At 41.8% G+C, this 17,634-nt stretch overlaps 1 protein-coding gene and 1 pseudogene across 1 annotated transcript; both read left to right on the top strand.

Moving 5' to 3' along the window:
• The first annotated feature begins 6,445 nt into the window (after positions 1-6,445).
• Positions 6,446-8,657, top strand: LOC146714980 (uncharacterized; annotated as a pseudogene).
• Position 8,658: 1 nt separating this feature from the next.
• Positions 8,659-13,510, top strand: LOC146714979 (uncharacterized; the record flags this gene model as incomplete). The annotated part of the gene is made up of 8 exons (XM_085440731.1): positions 8,659-8,781; positions 10,376-10,440; positions 10,531-10,679; positions 10,784-10,971; positions 11,138-11,199; positions 11,354-11,541; positions 11,649-12,017; positions 12,108-13,510. Coding segments are annotated over 8 exons (1,230 nt in total), but the record flags the coding sequence as incomplete, so codon positions are not given.
• Between the last annotated feature and the right edge of the window lie 4,124 nt (positions 13,511-17,634).

The following is a 17,634-nucleotide window of genomic DNA, read 5'->3' as shown; positions in this document are numbered from 1 at the left end:
TGAAATAATTTTATCTGTCAGCCTCACCCATCAAACTCAGGGGGCGGGGTTAACGCTGCCCATGCAGCTTCTCTAACATTTGATTGGTTGCCGTGCAAAGTAAGTCAAAACAGGTCGATCTTAGATAATCGATTGCTTGTGTAGACTTGGGGCAGCCAGGTATCCCAGAATGCAGATCAAATCACAGGCAGCAATGGTGGTGGTGTAGTTTTAAAATACCCCGTTTTTCTGTCACCAGCTACACTTTTAACAGTGTTTTAGCCGCGAATGTCGCGCCGTATGTCTGGTCAGGTTGTCAACATAGAACATGTTTGCAAAAGTGCTCAGATGTTTTCAGAGATTTCACTAGCTCTGCTAACAATTAGCATGCAGAGTGCACGCAGGGGGTTACGTTAACCGGTTTGTTTACATATTCCACTCTCCGTGTTCCACATGTTGCATTCGCAGATTCTCATTTTCACCGAACGATCGTCTCTTTCCGCCTGGTCTTGTGTCTCTGTGCTTCTGTAATATAAAGAACGAGCTGACATTTTTCTCACGAAACCAGCGATCAGCTCAACAGACCCTCAGTTTACCTGCATGCATCCTCCTCCTCATCTGTCAGCTGTTTAACACCTGCTGCTAATTCAAGAAACACGCCTACGTTACCTGGTGATAGTCACAGTTTAACTGGGCAGCCGGTGCTCGATATAAAGCAATGTCAGCGCATTTTTCTGCACAAGATAAGTTAATATAGTGTTTTCCCCGAGCGCAGAGCTGCTGGAGCTTGTTTCCTTACAGAGCACTTTATAGGCGAACAGCTTGATCAGCGGCTGATGTCCAATCACCGGCACACAGCTTTGAAACCTCAGCTGAGTTTTAGCTCTCAGTGGTTAAACGCTGGACTTCATTCACTCAGGTTCTGTCTGTTGGGTCACGTTTACTTCGCTGTTTTATTTACAACTGAGCAAATCGGTTTGGCTGAGGTTAAAGTTACGTTTCATAACTGCATAGTTTCACAGACGTTTAATGGTTCACTGGCACATGTGTTAGACTGAACTATCATCTAAATATCATCTGTTTTTTAATAGTTATTCAACTGTATTCTAAGCACCAGCTGTCTGTTAGAATGTGATTTTTCTCTCTCTCTGTTGGCAGAGGTATAAAAATGCGCAGGAAAATCTGACGTGCATGGCGAACTTCACCAACGATATTTAGGGAGGAATAAACACACATCAGACATACATGAACCATTTGCCTGTCTCCATAATTGAGAGCATCAATTTTACATGTATGATCTTAAAACAGGACACTGCCACTATACGTGCTGGCCTCATATCAAATGTGAAGGCAGACTGAGTCTATGTTTGACATTTAAACAGCAGCGAGTCTGCAGCTGAGGGAATACAAACTCAAATTGTCGGAACAGGTTTGCTCGTTTCTTGGATTCATTTGGTGATTTATTAAATGTATAACTGTTATTCTAATCTGCTGCTGAGTCTCTTACACTTTTCTTTATGCTGTATATTTTCACGTCTCTGGAATAGTCGGCAGTTAGATAGTCAGCTGGGAAACTTTGTGTTAACTCATGGAGCTGAGGATATCGTGGATATGCTGACCTCGCTCCGTGGTGTACAGGGCCGTTTACCCTCATGATTAATATTCACTATAAAAATATTAGCCGAACATCATGAAGTCTGTATGTGTTTCATAGTGTCGAACAACCTTTGTACAGTTAAAGCCAGCAGTTACTACATGACAGAAACACCAACGTTATCTCTTTTATGTGTTTATACACAGGTCACGCTGATTACTGAACAAAAACCCAAAGATCAGATGTTAAACAGATTTATTTGCTCTCTCTCCTCCTTAAACATTTTTTTAATGTTAGTTATAATTCAGAATTGGCGACTGAAACACGTAGGACACATAAGAACTTCAGGAAATAAAACACCGATAAATATAACCTCAGTAAAAGAAGTCAGCGGGGGTTACTACAGCTGTGTACCGGGGCCTGCGCTTTGTCGGTGGGATTGCTTGCGAGGCGAGCGGGTCTATCCCACGCTTTGCCGTGAGACTGGGCAGACATCTCCGACATCATCGAAGCACTTTTGCAAAGAGGCTGTATCTTGACAAACCGACCAGACACATGAAGATTAAACCACTACATTCTCGGCTAAAAAAATATTAAAACGGTATTTGGTGACACACAAACAGGGTTTTTCAAAGTTCAGTTCTGTTAGCTTCCACGTGCCGGTTGTTGTGTGCTAGAAACAATGGCCACCAGGCAAAAGCAATGGTTTTGACTCGATCAGCGTTAACCCCGCCCCCTGAGTTTGATGGGTGAGGCTGACAGATAAAATTATTTCATGATGAGAGCCAGGCGCCAGGACTGCCAAAATGAAATAAATAAATATATCATTAAATAATTAATTAAATGTGTCAATAATTATTTAAATATGTCAATAATTAATTAAAATGTGAAATACATAAATAATTAATTAAATGTGTGAATAATTAATTAATTACATGTGTCAATAATTAATTAAAATGTGAAACACATAAATAATTAATTAAATGTGTCAATAATTAATTAATTACATGTGCCATAACTATTTATTTAATTAATTAATTCCAATTTTAATTAATTATTGACATATTTAATTAATTATTTAATGGTGTATTTAATTAATTCATTATGGCAGTCCTGGCGTTCCATAACAATGAAGTATGTTGTAAAAAAGCAAAAAAGGGAAGATTAGTAACTGAGAACAGAGAACTTCGCTCTACAGCGAGGGGGTCAGAAACAGTCATTTTCATTTTATGATGATATGTATATATATTTTTTCCCATTTTTTAAGAGAGAAATGGGACATCTAAATCATGATCAAACTAAAGAAAAGTCAAGAAATGGCATGAAAGACCACTGAAGAGATCAATATGATTTAAAAATTAAACATGCAGATAAACTTAAAGTGTACTTTTTAATGGTGGGAGACAAGTAGTACCAGCAGTATGAAGTTCTTGAGGCAAAAACAACAAGGAACCCAAATGGCATGGGAACACACAAAGGTAACAAACAGACACCTTCATAAACACATAGCACAAAGACAAGGCCCTGACTAAACTGTGTTTCATTACTCTAATTATCCTTCAGTCCCACTGAGAACTCATTAGGGAAATAAATAACAAACTAAAATAGTAAATAAATTACTGGAACACCACAAACTTAACACCAGAGAATAGACTTGAGCAAATCCCTGCATGTGAGGTGCCGTGGCAGGTAGGATTGGACCCAAATGCAGGACACAGCATGGACAGGAATAACTCAAAAGATTTCCTGAAAAAACTTCAGTTAGTCCAAAATGCTGCATTGAGACTACTGACAGTGACTAGAAAGAGAGAGCATATTTCACTGATTCTGGCTTCTTTCACTGGGTCATTGTTAAATCCAGACATGAATTTAAAATTCTTTTTCCTCACATACATCTTAAATAATCACTCGCTATATTATCTTAAAGTCCTCATAGTACCATATCACTCCATTAGAGCACTCTCAGACTGCTGGCTTACTTGTGGTAAGTTATTTAAAATTAGAATGGAAGGCAGAGCCCGGCCTCTCTTCTGTGGTACTAACCCCAAGTTTGGATTAGAGAGAGTGAGGGAGAGAGACACCCTCTACTTTTAAGGTTGGGCTTAAAACTTTCCTTTTTGATAAAGCACATTGTTACAGCTGGATCAGGGGACCCTTCCAATATTTACAATGCTATAGGCCTAGGCTGCTGGGTTTCCCATGATGTACTTTCCTTCTTTTACTTGGTATGTATTTATACAGCTCTTTGCATCTAATTTCTTTGCATTAGTTAATATTAGCCTCTGGCTCTGTACCACAGTGTGTCTTTGTTCTGTGTCACTCCCCTCACCCCCAACTGGTCATGGTAGAGGAGGTTTCTTCCTGTTAAAAGAGGGTTTTTGCTTCCCACTTCCCACCAAGACCTTGCTCACAGGGGGTTTGATTGTTGGAATTTTTGCTGTATTACTGTAGGGTCTGCCTTACAACATGAAGCTCCTTTAAGCTTGAATTAAAATTGTATTGAATGGAATCACTCTTGATCTACTGATCTATTGTGGTGAAAAGAGAGCTGAATGTAAAAGTGACGCTGATGATTTAGTGGTCAGTCTCTGTTCCTACCTTCATCTATACTGATGAGCGCTGGTTGGTGACCAAAAGAATGAGATTGGAAAAACAAGTGGCAGAAATTAGTTCCTTTCTTTTAATGGCTGAGCTCTCCCTAAGAGATGTGGTGAAGACCTAGGCCATTCGAAAAGGCCTAAGACTAGAGAGGTTGTTCCTCTCATCAAAAGGAGCCGTATGAGGTGGTTCAGGCATCTGATTAGGATGCCTCCTAGGTGAGGTCTTCTGGGGACGTCCTACCAAGAGAAGGCACCAGGCAGATTCAGGACTCACAAGAACATCTTTGGGTCCCCCCCCCCACCCCCCCCCCCCCCCAGATAAGCTGGAAGAGGTTGCTGGGGTGAGGGAAATCTGAGCTTTTCTTCTCAGACTGCTAGTCCTGCCACCCGAACACTGATAACTGGCAAAAAATGGATGGATGGCACTTTGGATCTTTGGATCACTTTGAATCTTTATGCCTCTTACCAGATCAAAGCCTACTGACCTCATTCTTAAGTGGTTTTCTTAAGTCTCCACGAATGAACAAAATCATAAGGTTTACCATTGATATCGCCATGATGTTTGGCCTTAGGTCCTCAGTACTCTTGGGGGCTGCCAATGGCCCGGTTGTCCTGGATACATCTCTGTCTACCCCTAGCTTCTGGGGAGCTTCTTGTGGTTATTGTGTGGTTATTGTGGCTTTCCACCGTCATTTTCAGGTGCACACACATACACCTTTACTCTAAGATGACAATTGATGACTCCACCATTTGTAAGTGTTAGTGATGTATTTTACAGTAACAAAGTTGTGGTAGTTTCTAGTAGTTCAAGACATTATTAGCTAATAAAACATCATCTGTACACAAATATATATGTTAATCCATTTTTGAAAAAGTGGTTCCAGTCACTGTCACAACAACGTCACTGACACCAACTGCCAATTGCACTATGACAACAACTGCTGCCCCTTCAAAACCAGCATCAGTAACTGTGAGAGCTATGACCGCCAATACAATGACAACAGAAAAAACTATTCAAACAACAACTGCAGTAACTGTGACACCTGCTGCTACAACTAATACTTCAGCAACAACTGTACTTGAACCGGCAAATTTTGTGACTACTATGGCACAAGCTTCTACAGCAACCACCATGATGTTATACACACCTACAACAACAATAGTGGAAAATGCAACAAATGCAACACTTCCTTCTTCCTTCTTCTAGTGCAGAAACAACAATCACTGTGAGAACGACAACAACTATCGAAGCACATATATCTGCTCCTTATATGAATATTACGAGTTCATCTGCTTATATTACTATTAAACATGGTTCAATGCAGTTTGCCTTTGTTTTGAAAATGTAAAATGTAAATTGTGATGCTGGTGAAGCAGTTAGTTGTAGTTCTAACATATTACAGTCCTTTTTCTTATGTGATGAACAAAAGATTTAAATTGCACAGTATTTTAAAATTGCTCATTGAAACAAACTTCCTTGAAACGTAATCCAACATTGAAATTGAATTTTAGCAAGCTTCACTACCTGTTGACCCGAAATGGATTCAGTATTTAAATAGATTTGCATGACTTACAAATAACTACTTTGAATAACAGCTCAAGGTTAGAATTATTTATATTTATTATCACTAACAAAGAAGTTCTTTTGTGATACAAAGTTCACCACTGACTCATAGAACAAAAGAAGGGTGTATGGTAATGGACAAAGCCAATATATATTGACAGGCAGTATATTTGTTCTTCATTAAGGTCCTTCAGCTTTTCGATTCAACATATCCATGTGGACTGTTGCATAAGGTAAAAGGGTTGCAATATAGACATATCATAGATAAACATCAGATGCGAATCAGTAACTTTTCAATATATATTCTCATTTCAGGTAAGTAAATTTCTTATTATTTCACATATTTAAGAAAATTACTTATTTAGAGTTGGGCCGCAATCTAGAAACTCCCAAATTTTGCTCTCTTTGCATGAGATTATCAACTGATATTGATGTTTCTATGATACAACTTATATATATTCATATATGTGCAATCCAGCATGAAAGTTTTTGTGTTCTTCGTTTTTGTGATCAAGAATTTCATGTTAAAAGGATTTTATGTGATCTCCTGAGAATAAATGAGCAGCCAGTTTATTAGTATTTATTTTATTTAAATAAATACATTATGTGAGTTATAGATTAAAATTTGATGTGTTGAATTGTTTTCACATGGTGAATAAATGTACTGTTTAATTTTACAGGTTAAATGGAAAGCAGAATGATTGTTAAATGGTTTATATCTATGTTCTTGATTTTAATGGGTAAGATGGCGGCATATACAAACATAGCAACAATCATTCCTGTGATATTCCTGTGATTTTTCATTTACATCTAACACCTATACAGGAACAATGTCCATTTTTACGCCAATGACAATTACAGGAGCTGCAACCACAACCACAGAAGCTCCAACAACAACAGCTTCAACTATCACTGCAGCACCAACAACAACTATAACAGCAGCTCCAACAACAACATCTGCTCCCACAACTACCACCACAGCTACAACTACCACAGTAGTGCCCACAACAACATCTGCTCCAACAACTACCACAGCAGCTCCAACAACAACATCTCCTTCCACAACTACCACCACAGCTACAACTACCACAGTAGGGCCCACAACAACATCTGCTCCAACAACTGCCACAGCAGCTCCAACAACAACATCCGCTCCCACAACTACCTCCACAGCTACAACTACCACAGTAGTACCAACAACAACGTCTGCTCCCACAACTACCACCACAGCTACAACTACCACAGTAGTACCCACAACAACATCTGCTCCAACAACTACCACAGCAGCTCCAACAACAACATCTCCTTCCACAACTACCACCACAGCTACAACTACCACAGTAGTGCCCACAACAACATCTGCTCCAACAACTACCACAGCAGCTCCAACAACAACATCCGCTCCCACAACTACCGCCACAGCAATAACTACCACAGTAGTACCCACAACAACATCTGCTCCAACAACTAACACAGCAGCTCCAACAACAAAATCCGCTCCCACAACTACCATCACAGCTACAACTACCACAGCAGCTCCAACAACAACATCCGCTCCCACAACTACCGCCACAGCTACAACTACCACAGTAGTGCCCACAACAACATCTGCTCCAACAACTACCACAGCAGCTCCAACAACAACATCCGCTCCCACAACTACCGCCACAGCTACAACTACCACAGTAGTGCCCACAACAACGTCTGCTCCCACAACTACCACAGCAGCTCCAACAACAACATCCGCTTCCACAACTACCGCCACAGCTACAACTACCACAGTAGTACCAACAACAACGTCTGCTCCCACAACTACCACCACAGCTACAACTACCACAGTAGTACCCACAACAACATCTGCTCCAACAACTACCACAGCAGCTCCAACAACAACATCTCCTTCCACAACTACCACCACAGCTACAACTACCACAGTAGTGCCCACAACAACATCTGCTCCAACAACTACCACAGCAGCTCCAACAACAACATCCGCTCCCACAACTACCACCACAGCTACAACTACCACAGTAGTACCCCCAACAACATCTGCTCCAACAACTAACACAGCAGCTCCAACAACAAAATCCGCTCCCACAACTACCGTCACAGCTACAACTACCACAGCAGCTCCAACAACAACATCCGCTCCCACAACTACCGCCACAGCTACAACTACCACAGTAGTGCCCACAACAACATCTGCTCCAACAACTGCCACAGCAGCTCCAACAACAACATCCGCTCCCACAACTACTGCCACAGCTACAACTACCACAGTAGTACCAACAACAACGTCTGCTCCCACAACTACCACCACAGCTACAACTACCACAGTAGTGCCCACAACAACAACTGCTCCAACAACTGCCACAGCAGCTCCAACAACAACATCCGCTCCCACAACTACCGCCACAGCTACAACTACCACAGTAGTGCCCACAACAACATCCGCTCCAACAACTACCACAGCAGCTCCAACAACAACATCCGCTCCCACAACTACCGCCACAGCTACAACTACCACAGTAGTACCAACAACAACGTCTGCTCCCACAACTACCACAGCAGCTCCAACAACAACATCCGCTTCCACAACTACCGCCACAGCTACAACTACCACAGTAGTGCCCACAACAACATCTGCTCCAACAACTACCACAGCAGCTCCAACAACAACATCCGCTCCCACAACTACCGCCACAGCTACAACTACCACAGTAGTACCAACAACAACGTCTGCTCCCACAACTACCACCACAGCTACAACTACTATAGTAGTACCCACAACAACATCTGCTCCAACAACTACCACAGCAGTTCCAACAAATACCACAGCACCTCCAACAACCGCTCTAAGTAGTCCCACACCTGCTCTAACTAACACAACAACAGGAAAAACAACCACATCTGCAGCCACAACCACCGGACCTCTGACAATTAGATATGTTGTTTTCAGATCCATTCAAAGCAATTTTACAGCAGACTTGTTGAATTCATCATCTGAAGTTTTTCAAACTCGATCTTCATCAATAAAGGTGCAGGTAAGTCTTTCTTTTCCCCAAGAATCTATAAAGTTAGTGTACAAGAGTTTATCTGATCATTAAGGTAATGCAAATATTCAAATACATATTTCTTCTCATTTTTTTCACGTGAAGGTGGTAAAAAATTACAACTTAATTTATATAGAATAAGTGCAAAGTCTTAGGAAAAAATGCAAAAATTCCCATGAGAACTAAGTGCCAGGACAACTGTCCTGAATGAATGAATGAGAATTTCAAACTACAGCTACATGACAAATTGATGCAAGGCATCAGGCCACTATATGGTGCTAAAAGTACTTCAATATGCTTTTGAACTGATTGTTCACTGCATTTTTTAAAGGCACATGCAGCTCCAGCAGAAACGTGTTTTAAGTACTTCAAACACAGCTCTCACTGTCAGCTCACACTGAACAAAATTCCCTAATTCATGAGGGTTCACTAAAGGAAGAACAATGCAGAATGGACTTCTAAGCATTTGTCATTGACGTTGAAGGCAAAGTCGTGTTCTTATCTAATAGAAAGAAGAAAGAATTCTGTTTAAAGAATATAGTTTACATTTTTTTAAACCCTAAATACTCATACAAGTACAAGAATTTGACTGATTAAGAGCAGGAACAAGTCAAGAGGAGAACTTTTGCTACCAAGGTTATAAAACTTGGAAAACCTTTTTGCCAAGCTTTACACATCCAGGGATGGATAATTCATCCAGCGGTGTTTAGCTCATTTACCTACAGTCTTTTTTACTTGAAGTCAGTATTATTGCTGGATTTTTTTTCTCCTCTCAAAGGAGACAAGCTCTTAAACTTTGTTAAGAGTGGCCTTAAGGCTTGTTCTCACTGAATATGTCTTCATATTTGAACAAAGATTTTCAGTGATGAAGTTTAATGAATCCAGATACAGATTCTCTTTCACTCACCTGTCTACTGTCTTTCGCATCTTCACCTCATGTATTGAACCTGAGTTTATAGCACTTATTCCACCAAACACACTAAATTTATCTCACCGAATAAGGAAGAATCACTGCAAAACTGCACGCAGTAATTTAACTACTTAAATTTAAAATGGTAGCTTGGTGGTAAGCACTGTTATTTCACGGCAAAAAGGTCCTGAGTTTGAATCTTGGGTCTTTCTGTGTGGAAATTGCATGTTTTCTCCATTTTAACATGAGTTTTCTCCAGGTGCTCTGGCATCCTCCCACAGAAAGACATGTTAGTGCAATTAGATTAACTGGTGATTCTTAATTGCCCATACTGTGCATCTTGAAATGATTCACAGCACTTGACTTGTTCCATTTTATTTGTCATTTTACGGCCTTATTCCAAAATGGATTATATTCATTTTCACCTCAAAATTCTACACACATTACAAAACTTTATTGACAGTCTTTGCCATGACATTTGTGAATATGAGCGTGAATGGTTGTCAGTCTCTGTCTGTGTTAGCTCTGTGATCTACCAGAGCTACTCTCTGTAAGGGTCAAGACCTCAGCTTTTTCCTTTAAATAATCTTCTGTTAATGTATTTTAACATATAATATATATCACGTACACAAACAGATAAATGTGATTTTAAGAAAATCTGCTTTGTGTCTGTAGATTGAACCTGCTTACAAAAACTCGTTCCCTTCTTCCTTTGTCTCCTTGGCTGTTGTGAGCTTCAGGTAATTTCAGTATTTTGACATATACTGTTAAGAGCACTGACCTAATGCCCTAAATATTCAAAACTATCCTTTTTGTCTCTGCATTTACAGGCAAGGATCAGTCATCAACACCATAGAACTTAAGTTTGTAAACTCATCTGCTCCAAATTACACTGAAATTAGAAATGTTTTGATCAGTACAGCATCAAACGTGACAGGCTTTGACATCGAAAGGGCCTCCATCACTGTCAGTGCCACATGTGAGTAACATTTCGTGATGTTTGATCAAAAAGTCTCAAAGTTTTTAGAAGGACTTAGTTAAATGTTTTATGTCCATTTTGTCCTCATTTTAAATCTACCACAGTGATCCCAACAACAAACACAACAACATCAGGGACTACAGCTACTCCAACAACTATCACAATTACAAAAGCTCCGACTGCACCTGTCCAAGTTTTTCTGTTTCTACAGTTCCTTGAACCATATGTACCTGCACTCACAGACCCCACCAGCAGTGTATATCAAGATCGCAAAATACGAGTTGAAGAGACGGTGCGTAATATTTCAACTTAATATATCTTTTAATGACTGACACTTTATCTAGAGAACAAATCTGAAATCATACATTTTATTTCATTTGAATAGGCATTTTTAGACAATGTAATTTTGAAGTTGTTTCACCATGTTTAAATTTTCTTTTTGTGTTAATTTTTTGCAGTGTGATAGAATCTACAAATCAAAATTTATTTTCTTCATCCGTGCCATTGTCATTCGGTTCAGGTAAAACATGTTTTTAACAGTGATTAAGTTACTTTCCTCTAAATTATTATTTTAATTTAATTTTGAATGTTAAAAGTGCCATGCACCATAGTTAAACCGTTCAATAATCTGCAATCATTATCTAACATCTGACTCACTTTGTTTCATGGCACAGTCTTGTTAGAGTCCAAACACGAGTGGATAGAACTGAGACACAGGTGGAGCTTGTGTTCAATCAAACAGCACCCAATGCACAAGTCCCAAATAATACTACTATTATTCAAACTATGAAAAAGGCTATTAACAGTTCCAGCAGCAATTTCAGTATTGCCATAGTTCCTGACACTATATCAGTAACTTCTGGTGAGTATTTGAAAATGTAACCAAAAGTTATTTTGACATTCATGAAGGATAAAGATAATACATAGATATATATTAATCTATTTTTGATAAATATTTTATTGTTCCAGTCAGTGTTACACCTGCTACACCAACTCCTAATTGCACTATGACATCAACTGCTACCCCTTCAAAACCAGCATCAATAACTGTGACAACTACGACCATAATTTCTACGACAACAGAAAAAACTATTCAAACAACAACTGCAGTGACCGTGAAATCTGCTACAACTAATACTTCAGCAACAACAGTACTTGAACCAGCCACTTTTGTGGCTACTATGGCACAGGCTCCTACAGCAACCACCATGGTGTCATACACATCTACAACAACAATAGTGGAAAGTGCAAGACTTCCTTCTTCAGCAGCTACTGCAGAAACAACAATCACTGTGAGAACGACAACAACTATTGAAGCACGTATATCTGGAAACACATGTAAGATAGACTAATTGAAATGATAAGTGTTACATTTAAATCAGCTAAATCAGCTAAGATTTTCTCATTGCTTTTTCTCTTCATTTCCAGCTTCAGGAGGATTGAGCCACAAGACAAGTCTCTACACTGCTTCCTGCCTCATGTTGTTGACATGGCTATTTGCAAACCATCAATAGCTAATTTACATTTGAAATACAAGTGCAGGAAAACAATTACATTTATTCCATTGTTATCAAAAATGCAGCATCCTTGAATGGCTTAACTGTTGCGTGAAACATCATGAAAATCTAGCCTTGCATTAACAGACACAGTGGTATATCTGGGGGGCATTTCTGTCTTTTATTCCCGTATTTTAAAATTACCATTACCTATGTTTAAGTGCAGTTCGTCTTTGTTTTGGAAAATGTAAACTGTGATGCTTATGAAACAGACAGTTGTTACTCTAACTAATAAAAGTCCTTCTCTCATTTGATGAACCAAAAGATGATTTAAATTAGACAGCATTCAAAAACGTCATTATTTTCACCATAAATGCTTAGTTACAGTATATTAAAATTAATGGAGAGTTTTCCCCCAACTGATGTATTAAAAGCTACCATGGGATGACTCTTACGGCACACAAAAATGAAATTTCCTGCTCCTCACTTCATAGAAAAATAATCACCAAAGCAATGGAGGTCTTATCTTTGTAAATTCACGTCTGACAAGTTGTTATCATAGCATAGTGATATTTGACTCCTGTCTGGGCCTTGACTCCCATGTAAAATCTTTGTGTCGTTCCTGTTTCTATCATTTAAGAAACATCTTTAAACTGCGACATGTGGTCTATTCAGCTGAACTGGAAAAACTCATTCATGCATTTGTGTCATCACGCTTAGATTACTGTAAGTCCCTGTTTACTACCTTGGATATCTCTCTCTCGCCTCCAGGCAATACAAAACGCAGCAGCCAGACAAACTCGTTCTATCAAGCGTGTTCACATTACTCCGGTCTTATATTCTTTACATTGGCTTCCAATAGAGTTTAGAATTCGCTTTAAAATTCTTGTTTTAACATACAGAGCACTAAATGGCCAGGCCCCAGATTATTTATCCAAGCTTCTTAAAAAAATAAAGTAAAATAAAAATAAAATACACTGCTGCTCGTCATCTCCGCTCACAGACTCAGAGTCTGTTGGTTGTTCCCCGTACACGAATGAAGACAAAAGGGGACAGAGCCTTTCAGTCTGTTGCACCAAGGCTGTGGAATAGTTTACCGCTACAATTATGTTTGCTTGACTCTGTGGATTGTTTTAAAAAGCAGTTAAAAACATTTATGTTCAAACAAGCCTTTTGCTGATCTATGTATTTTATATTCTTTACATTCTTTACATTTGATCTTTTACATTGTGTATAATGTCTATTGATTGTATTGTTTATTTTAATATTTGTGTACAGCACTTTGTGACTGCCTGTCTGTGAAAAGCGCTTAATAAATAAACTTTACTTACTTACTACTTACTTACATAGTATGACTGCTTTTAATGTCGCTCTTTTAATGATCTGTTAATGCATATAATTTACATGTGTGTGTTCACTTGTCTATACTAAATGTCAATTCAATAATGAGGGCTCATCATAATGAACTGAACATTGTTTATTGATAAACAGGTTTTCCACCAATATTTAAATTGCTAAATCAGACAAATATCTTTAAAGTGCAATGTCGCGGGCTCCTTCTCCTAAACTTCCTCCGAACAAATACAGGCGTAGTCGGAAAGCATTCAGTGTGGATAATTTATTTATTTTGCCGGCCTCCCAGGTGCACAAAAAGTTATTTACAAAGAAATAGAACTGACTTAAGTCAGCACAAACAAATATCTATATACAAAACACAGTCTGCATGTTACCCTCTCTGTAACAGCTCACTGGAAAGAAAGCAAAAGCAACAGGTGGGCCCTGACCGCCTTCTCTTATACCCCATAGCCCCTCCCACTAGGCGTAATAGTCATCTCTTTATTATTATCAAACCGTCTTTCCCCCTCAGCTTATTTCCTGCTGTAGTCCTACAATACATATATGTATATACAGACATTTATGGCCACTTCCCGGCAGCCTACAGTGTTTCACAATAACACCAAACAAACCAAAAGAATAATGCAGTTCACGTGACTCTTCAAGCGCGCGCGAACCCACTATTTAAACCCCGGAACCCCATACCATCGGCTTGCATAACCCCCGTATAATTCGGCGATCATAGCGAGTCTCCGCGACCGGCTTTATGGAAGGTAAGTGGGAAAATACGTTGGCCACCTTCTGCGCTGCTCAAACTATACCTCTCACCCCTTTTTGTTTATCTGCCCGGTCGCCGAAAAGCCGCGCAGCCCCGGTAATTGTAAAAACTAATGGTGGTGGTGCGTGTATGCGCCCAGATCAGCTGTCGGCGGCTCGGGACGGGGTGACTCCGTCACATCATCCCCTTCCACCCGGAGGTTGGCGTTGTGCGGCAACCTGGAGAGATAATCTGCCACTACATTGAGCTTGCCTGGTCTGTGACGGATGATGAATCTGAAAGGCTGCAGTGAAAGGTACCAGCGTGTCAGTCGGCTGTTATGGTCCTTCATGGAATGGATCCAGGTGAGCGCTCGATGATCAGTTTCCAGCTCAAACTCTCTTCCAAGTAAATAATACCTGAGTTTCTCCAGTGCCCACTTAATGGCCAAAGCCTCCTTCTCCACCGTTGAGTAGTTGGTTTCCCGTGGCAGCAGCTTGCGGCTCAGGTATAGGACCGGATGCTCATCTCCCGGGTCCCCTTGGGCCAGCACTGCTCCCAGGCCACTTTTGGAGGCATCCACCTGGACCAGAAACTTCTTCCTGAAGTCGGGGCTCCTGAGAACTGGAGTCGTACACAGGCAGGTTTTCAGCCCGTTGAAGGCTTGTTCACATTCCGCTGTCCATATGACAGGATTCCGTTGGTCTTTGCTGGTCAATGCAGTAAGAGGGGCCGCAATAGTTGCAAACTGGGGCACAAATCTTCGGTACCAGCCAACCAGCCCCAGGAAAGACCGGACTTCCTTTTTTGTGCGAGGCCGAGGGCAGTTCTGGATAGCGTCCACTTTATCCATCTGCGGGCGCACCTCACCTCTGCCCACTTGGTAGCCAAGGTAGCGGGTCTCCTGCCGTGCCCACTCACATTTAGAGGGGTTGAGGGTCAATCCTGCCTTATGGATTCTTCCCAGGACTTCGGACAAGTGCTGCAGATGCTCCTCCCAGGTGTTGCTGAAGATCACTACATCATCCAGGTAGGCAGCACTATAGGGGTCACACCCCTGTAGTAATTTGTCCATCAGCCTTTGAAAGGTGGCCGGTGCCCCATGTAGGCCAAATGGCATCACTGTGAACTGGAACAGGCCGGCAGGGGTCCTGAAGGCGGTGTACGGTCGAGAAGACTCCTCCAGTGGCACTTGCCAGTACCCTTTACACAGATCCAAGGTGGTGATGTACCTGGCCGCTCCGATCTTCTCCAGCAAGTCCTCGATTCGAGGCATGGGGTAGGCATCAAACTCTGAAATAGAATTTAGCTTCCGGAAATCAATGCAGATGCGTAGGGAGCCATCCTTCTTGAAGATGATGACCACCGGGCTACACCACTCTGAGCAGGACGGCTCTATCACCCCAAGCTCCAGCATCTTCTCCACCTCCTGTCGCAGTTTCTCCACCAAGTGTTGTGGAATCCGGTATGGCCGTTGGCGGATGGGATGTCCCTCCTTTAGGCGTATCACATGTTCGACAAGGGTGGTCCTGCCGGGGTTAACTGAACACAAAGAGGGAGTCTCCCGAAGGATTTGGAGTAGCTCCGCCGCCTGCTGTAGGGGGAGATGAGTCAACACCGGAAACATCGGATCGGCTCCCTGCTCGGGTTCGGTCTTCCCTTCTCTTGGCACTTCTCTTGCCATCAGAGCTTTCGCAGGGGCCTGGTGGGGACGCTCTTCCCATTCTTTCAGGAGATTCACATGGTAAGTCTGCTTCTGTTTTCTCTTTTCAGGATGATGAATCTCATAGGTCACTGGCCCCATTCTGCGAAGAACTGTGTATGGCCCTTGCCATTTCGCCAGCAGTTTACTGTTGGCTGAGGGGAGAAGTAACAACACCTTTTGACCAGGTTGAAACTCACGTTGCCGGGCCTGTTGGTCATACCAGGTCTTCTGGCTTCGTTGAGCGTCTCGCAGGTTGACCTCGGCCTCTTCATGGTATCTCCCCAACCGATCTCTCATTTCCAGCACAAATTGCACCACTCCTTTCTCATTTGCAGCAGAAGCAGGAGACTCCCAACCCTTCTGGAGGAGATCCAACGGGCCCTGCACATCCCAACCATAGAGTAGCTCGAATGGTGAGAAACCAGTGGAAGCCTGGGGAACTTCTCTGTACGCAAACAGCAGGAAGGGTAGCCACTGGTCCCAGTCTTTCCCAGTGTCTGACACAAACTTCTGCAACATCCTCTTCAAAGTTTGGTTGAACCTCTCCACCAACCCATCTGTCTGTGGATGGTAAGGTGACGTCCTGATGGCAGAGATGCCTAGCTGATTGTGGAAGAGCTGCATCAACCTAGAGGTAAAGTTAGTCCCTTGGTCAGTCAAAATCTCATCTGGTATCCCCACCCGGGAGAACAGCTGTACCAGTGCACGCAGAACATTGGGTGCCGTGAGCGTACGCAGGGGGAAAGCTTCCGGGAAACGAGTCGCATAATCACACACCACCAAAATGTACTGATGACCCCGACTACTTTTTACCAGAGGACCCACAATGTCCATAGCTATCCTACGGAAGGGGGTGGAGATGACTGGAAGTGGCTGTAGCAGAGCCCTGTCAGACTTGCGAGCTGGACATGTTTTCTGGCAGATAGGGCATGTACGGCAATATTTCTGTATGTCTGTGTACATTGACGGCCAAAAGAAACGTGAGCTAACTCGCATATAGGTTTTTTGGCGACCCAAATGACCTGCCCAGGGGAGGGTATGTGCTAGGTGCATAATGAGGGGTCTACAACTAGAAGGTATCACAAGCCGTTGGTGGTCACCGTCAACTGCATACAACACATTTTTGTCAACAATGAACTTCTCTTTCCCTCCCCATTTCCCAGTTCCCCCTTCAGTCACATTAGCAAACAAAACTTTCAACGTTTCATCCTCCCTTTGCAACAAAGTGATATTTTCTGGCACATCCCATTTCATGTTCTTAGTGTCCGGCCCCTTTGACCATAGCTGCTTTTCAAAGCGGCGTTGGCGGCGGGATTTTCTTGGCCCCTTAGTGCCACCCTCGCACAGACTACCGTCAAAGTCTGGCAAGGGTTGGCATCCAGCCTTCGCCTGGGCTCTAGTGACCACTGGGCCAGACACATTTAATTTAGCATTCCCCTTATCCCCCATATCAGTCTTGGCCCACTGTTCTTCTTTTTCTTGCAGCAAATCCATGAGTACAGGCAAGTCCATCCCCAGAATAACCTCTACAGGCAAGTTCTGGACCACCCCAACTGATAACAGGTATGGCTGTTCATTAATAGTCACTGTTACCTCCACTTTTGGGTATGGATGTTTATCACCATGCACACATAAAACTTCTTCCTGTCTGCTATAGTCCAC

The sequence above is a fragment of the Copadichromis virginalis genome, linkage group LG3, assembly GCF_057382275.1.
Source record: "Copadichromis virginalis isolate Kocher_CV1m ecotype Utaka linkage group LG3, C_Virginalis_male_GT1.1, whole genome shotgun sequence".
NCBI classification, from domain to species: Eukaryota; Metazoa; Chordata; class Actinopteri; order Cichliformes; family Cichlidae; genus Copadichromis; species Copadichromis virginalis.
Note: the sequence above shows the minus strand (reverse complement) of the source record. Positions and strands in the feature narration are given on the sequence as shown.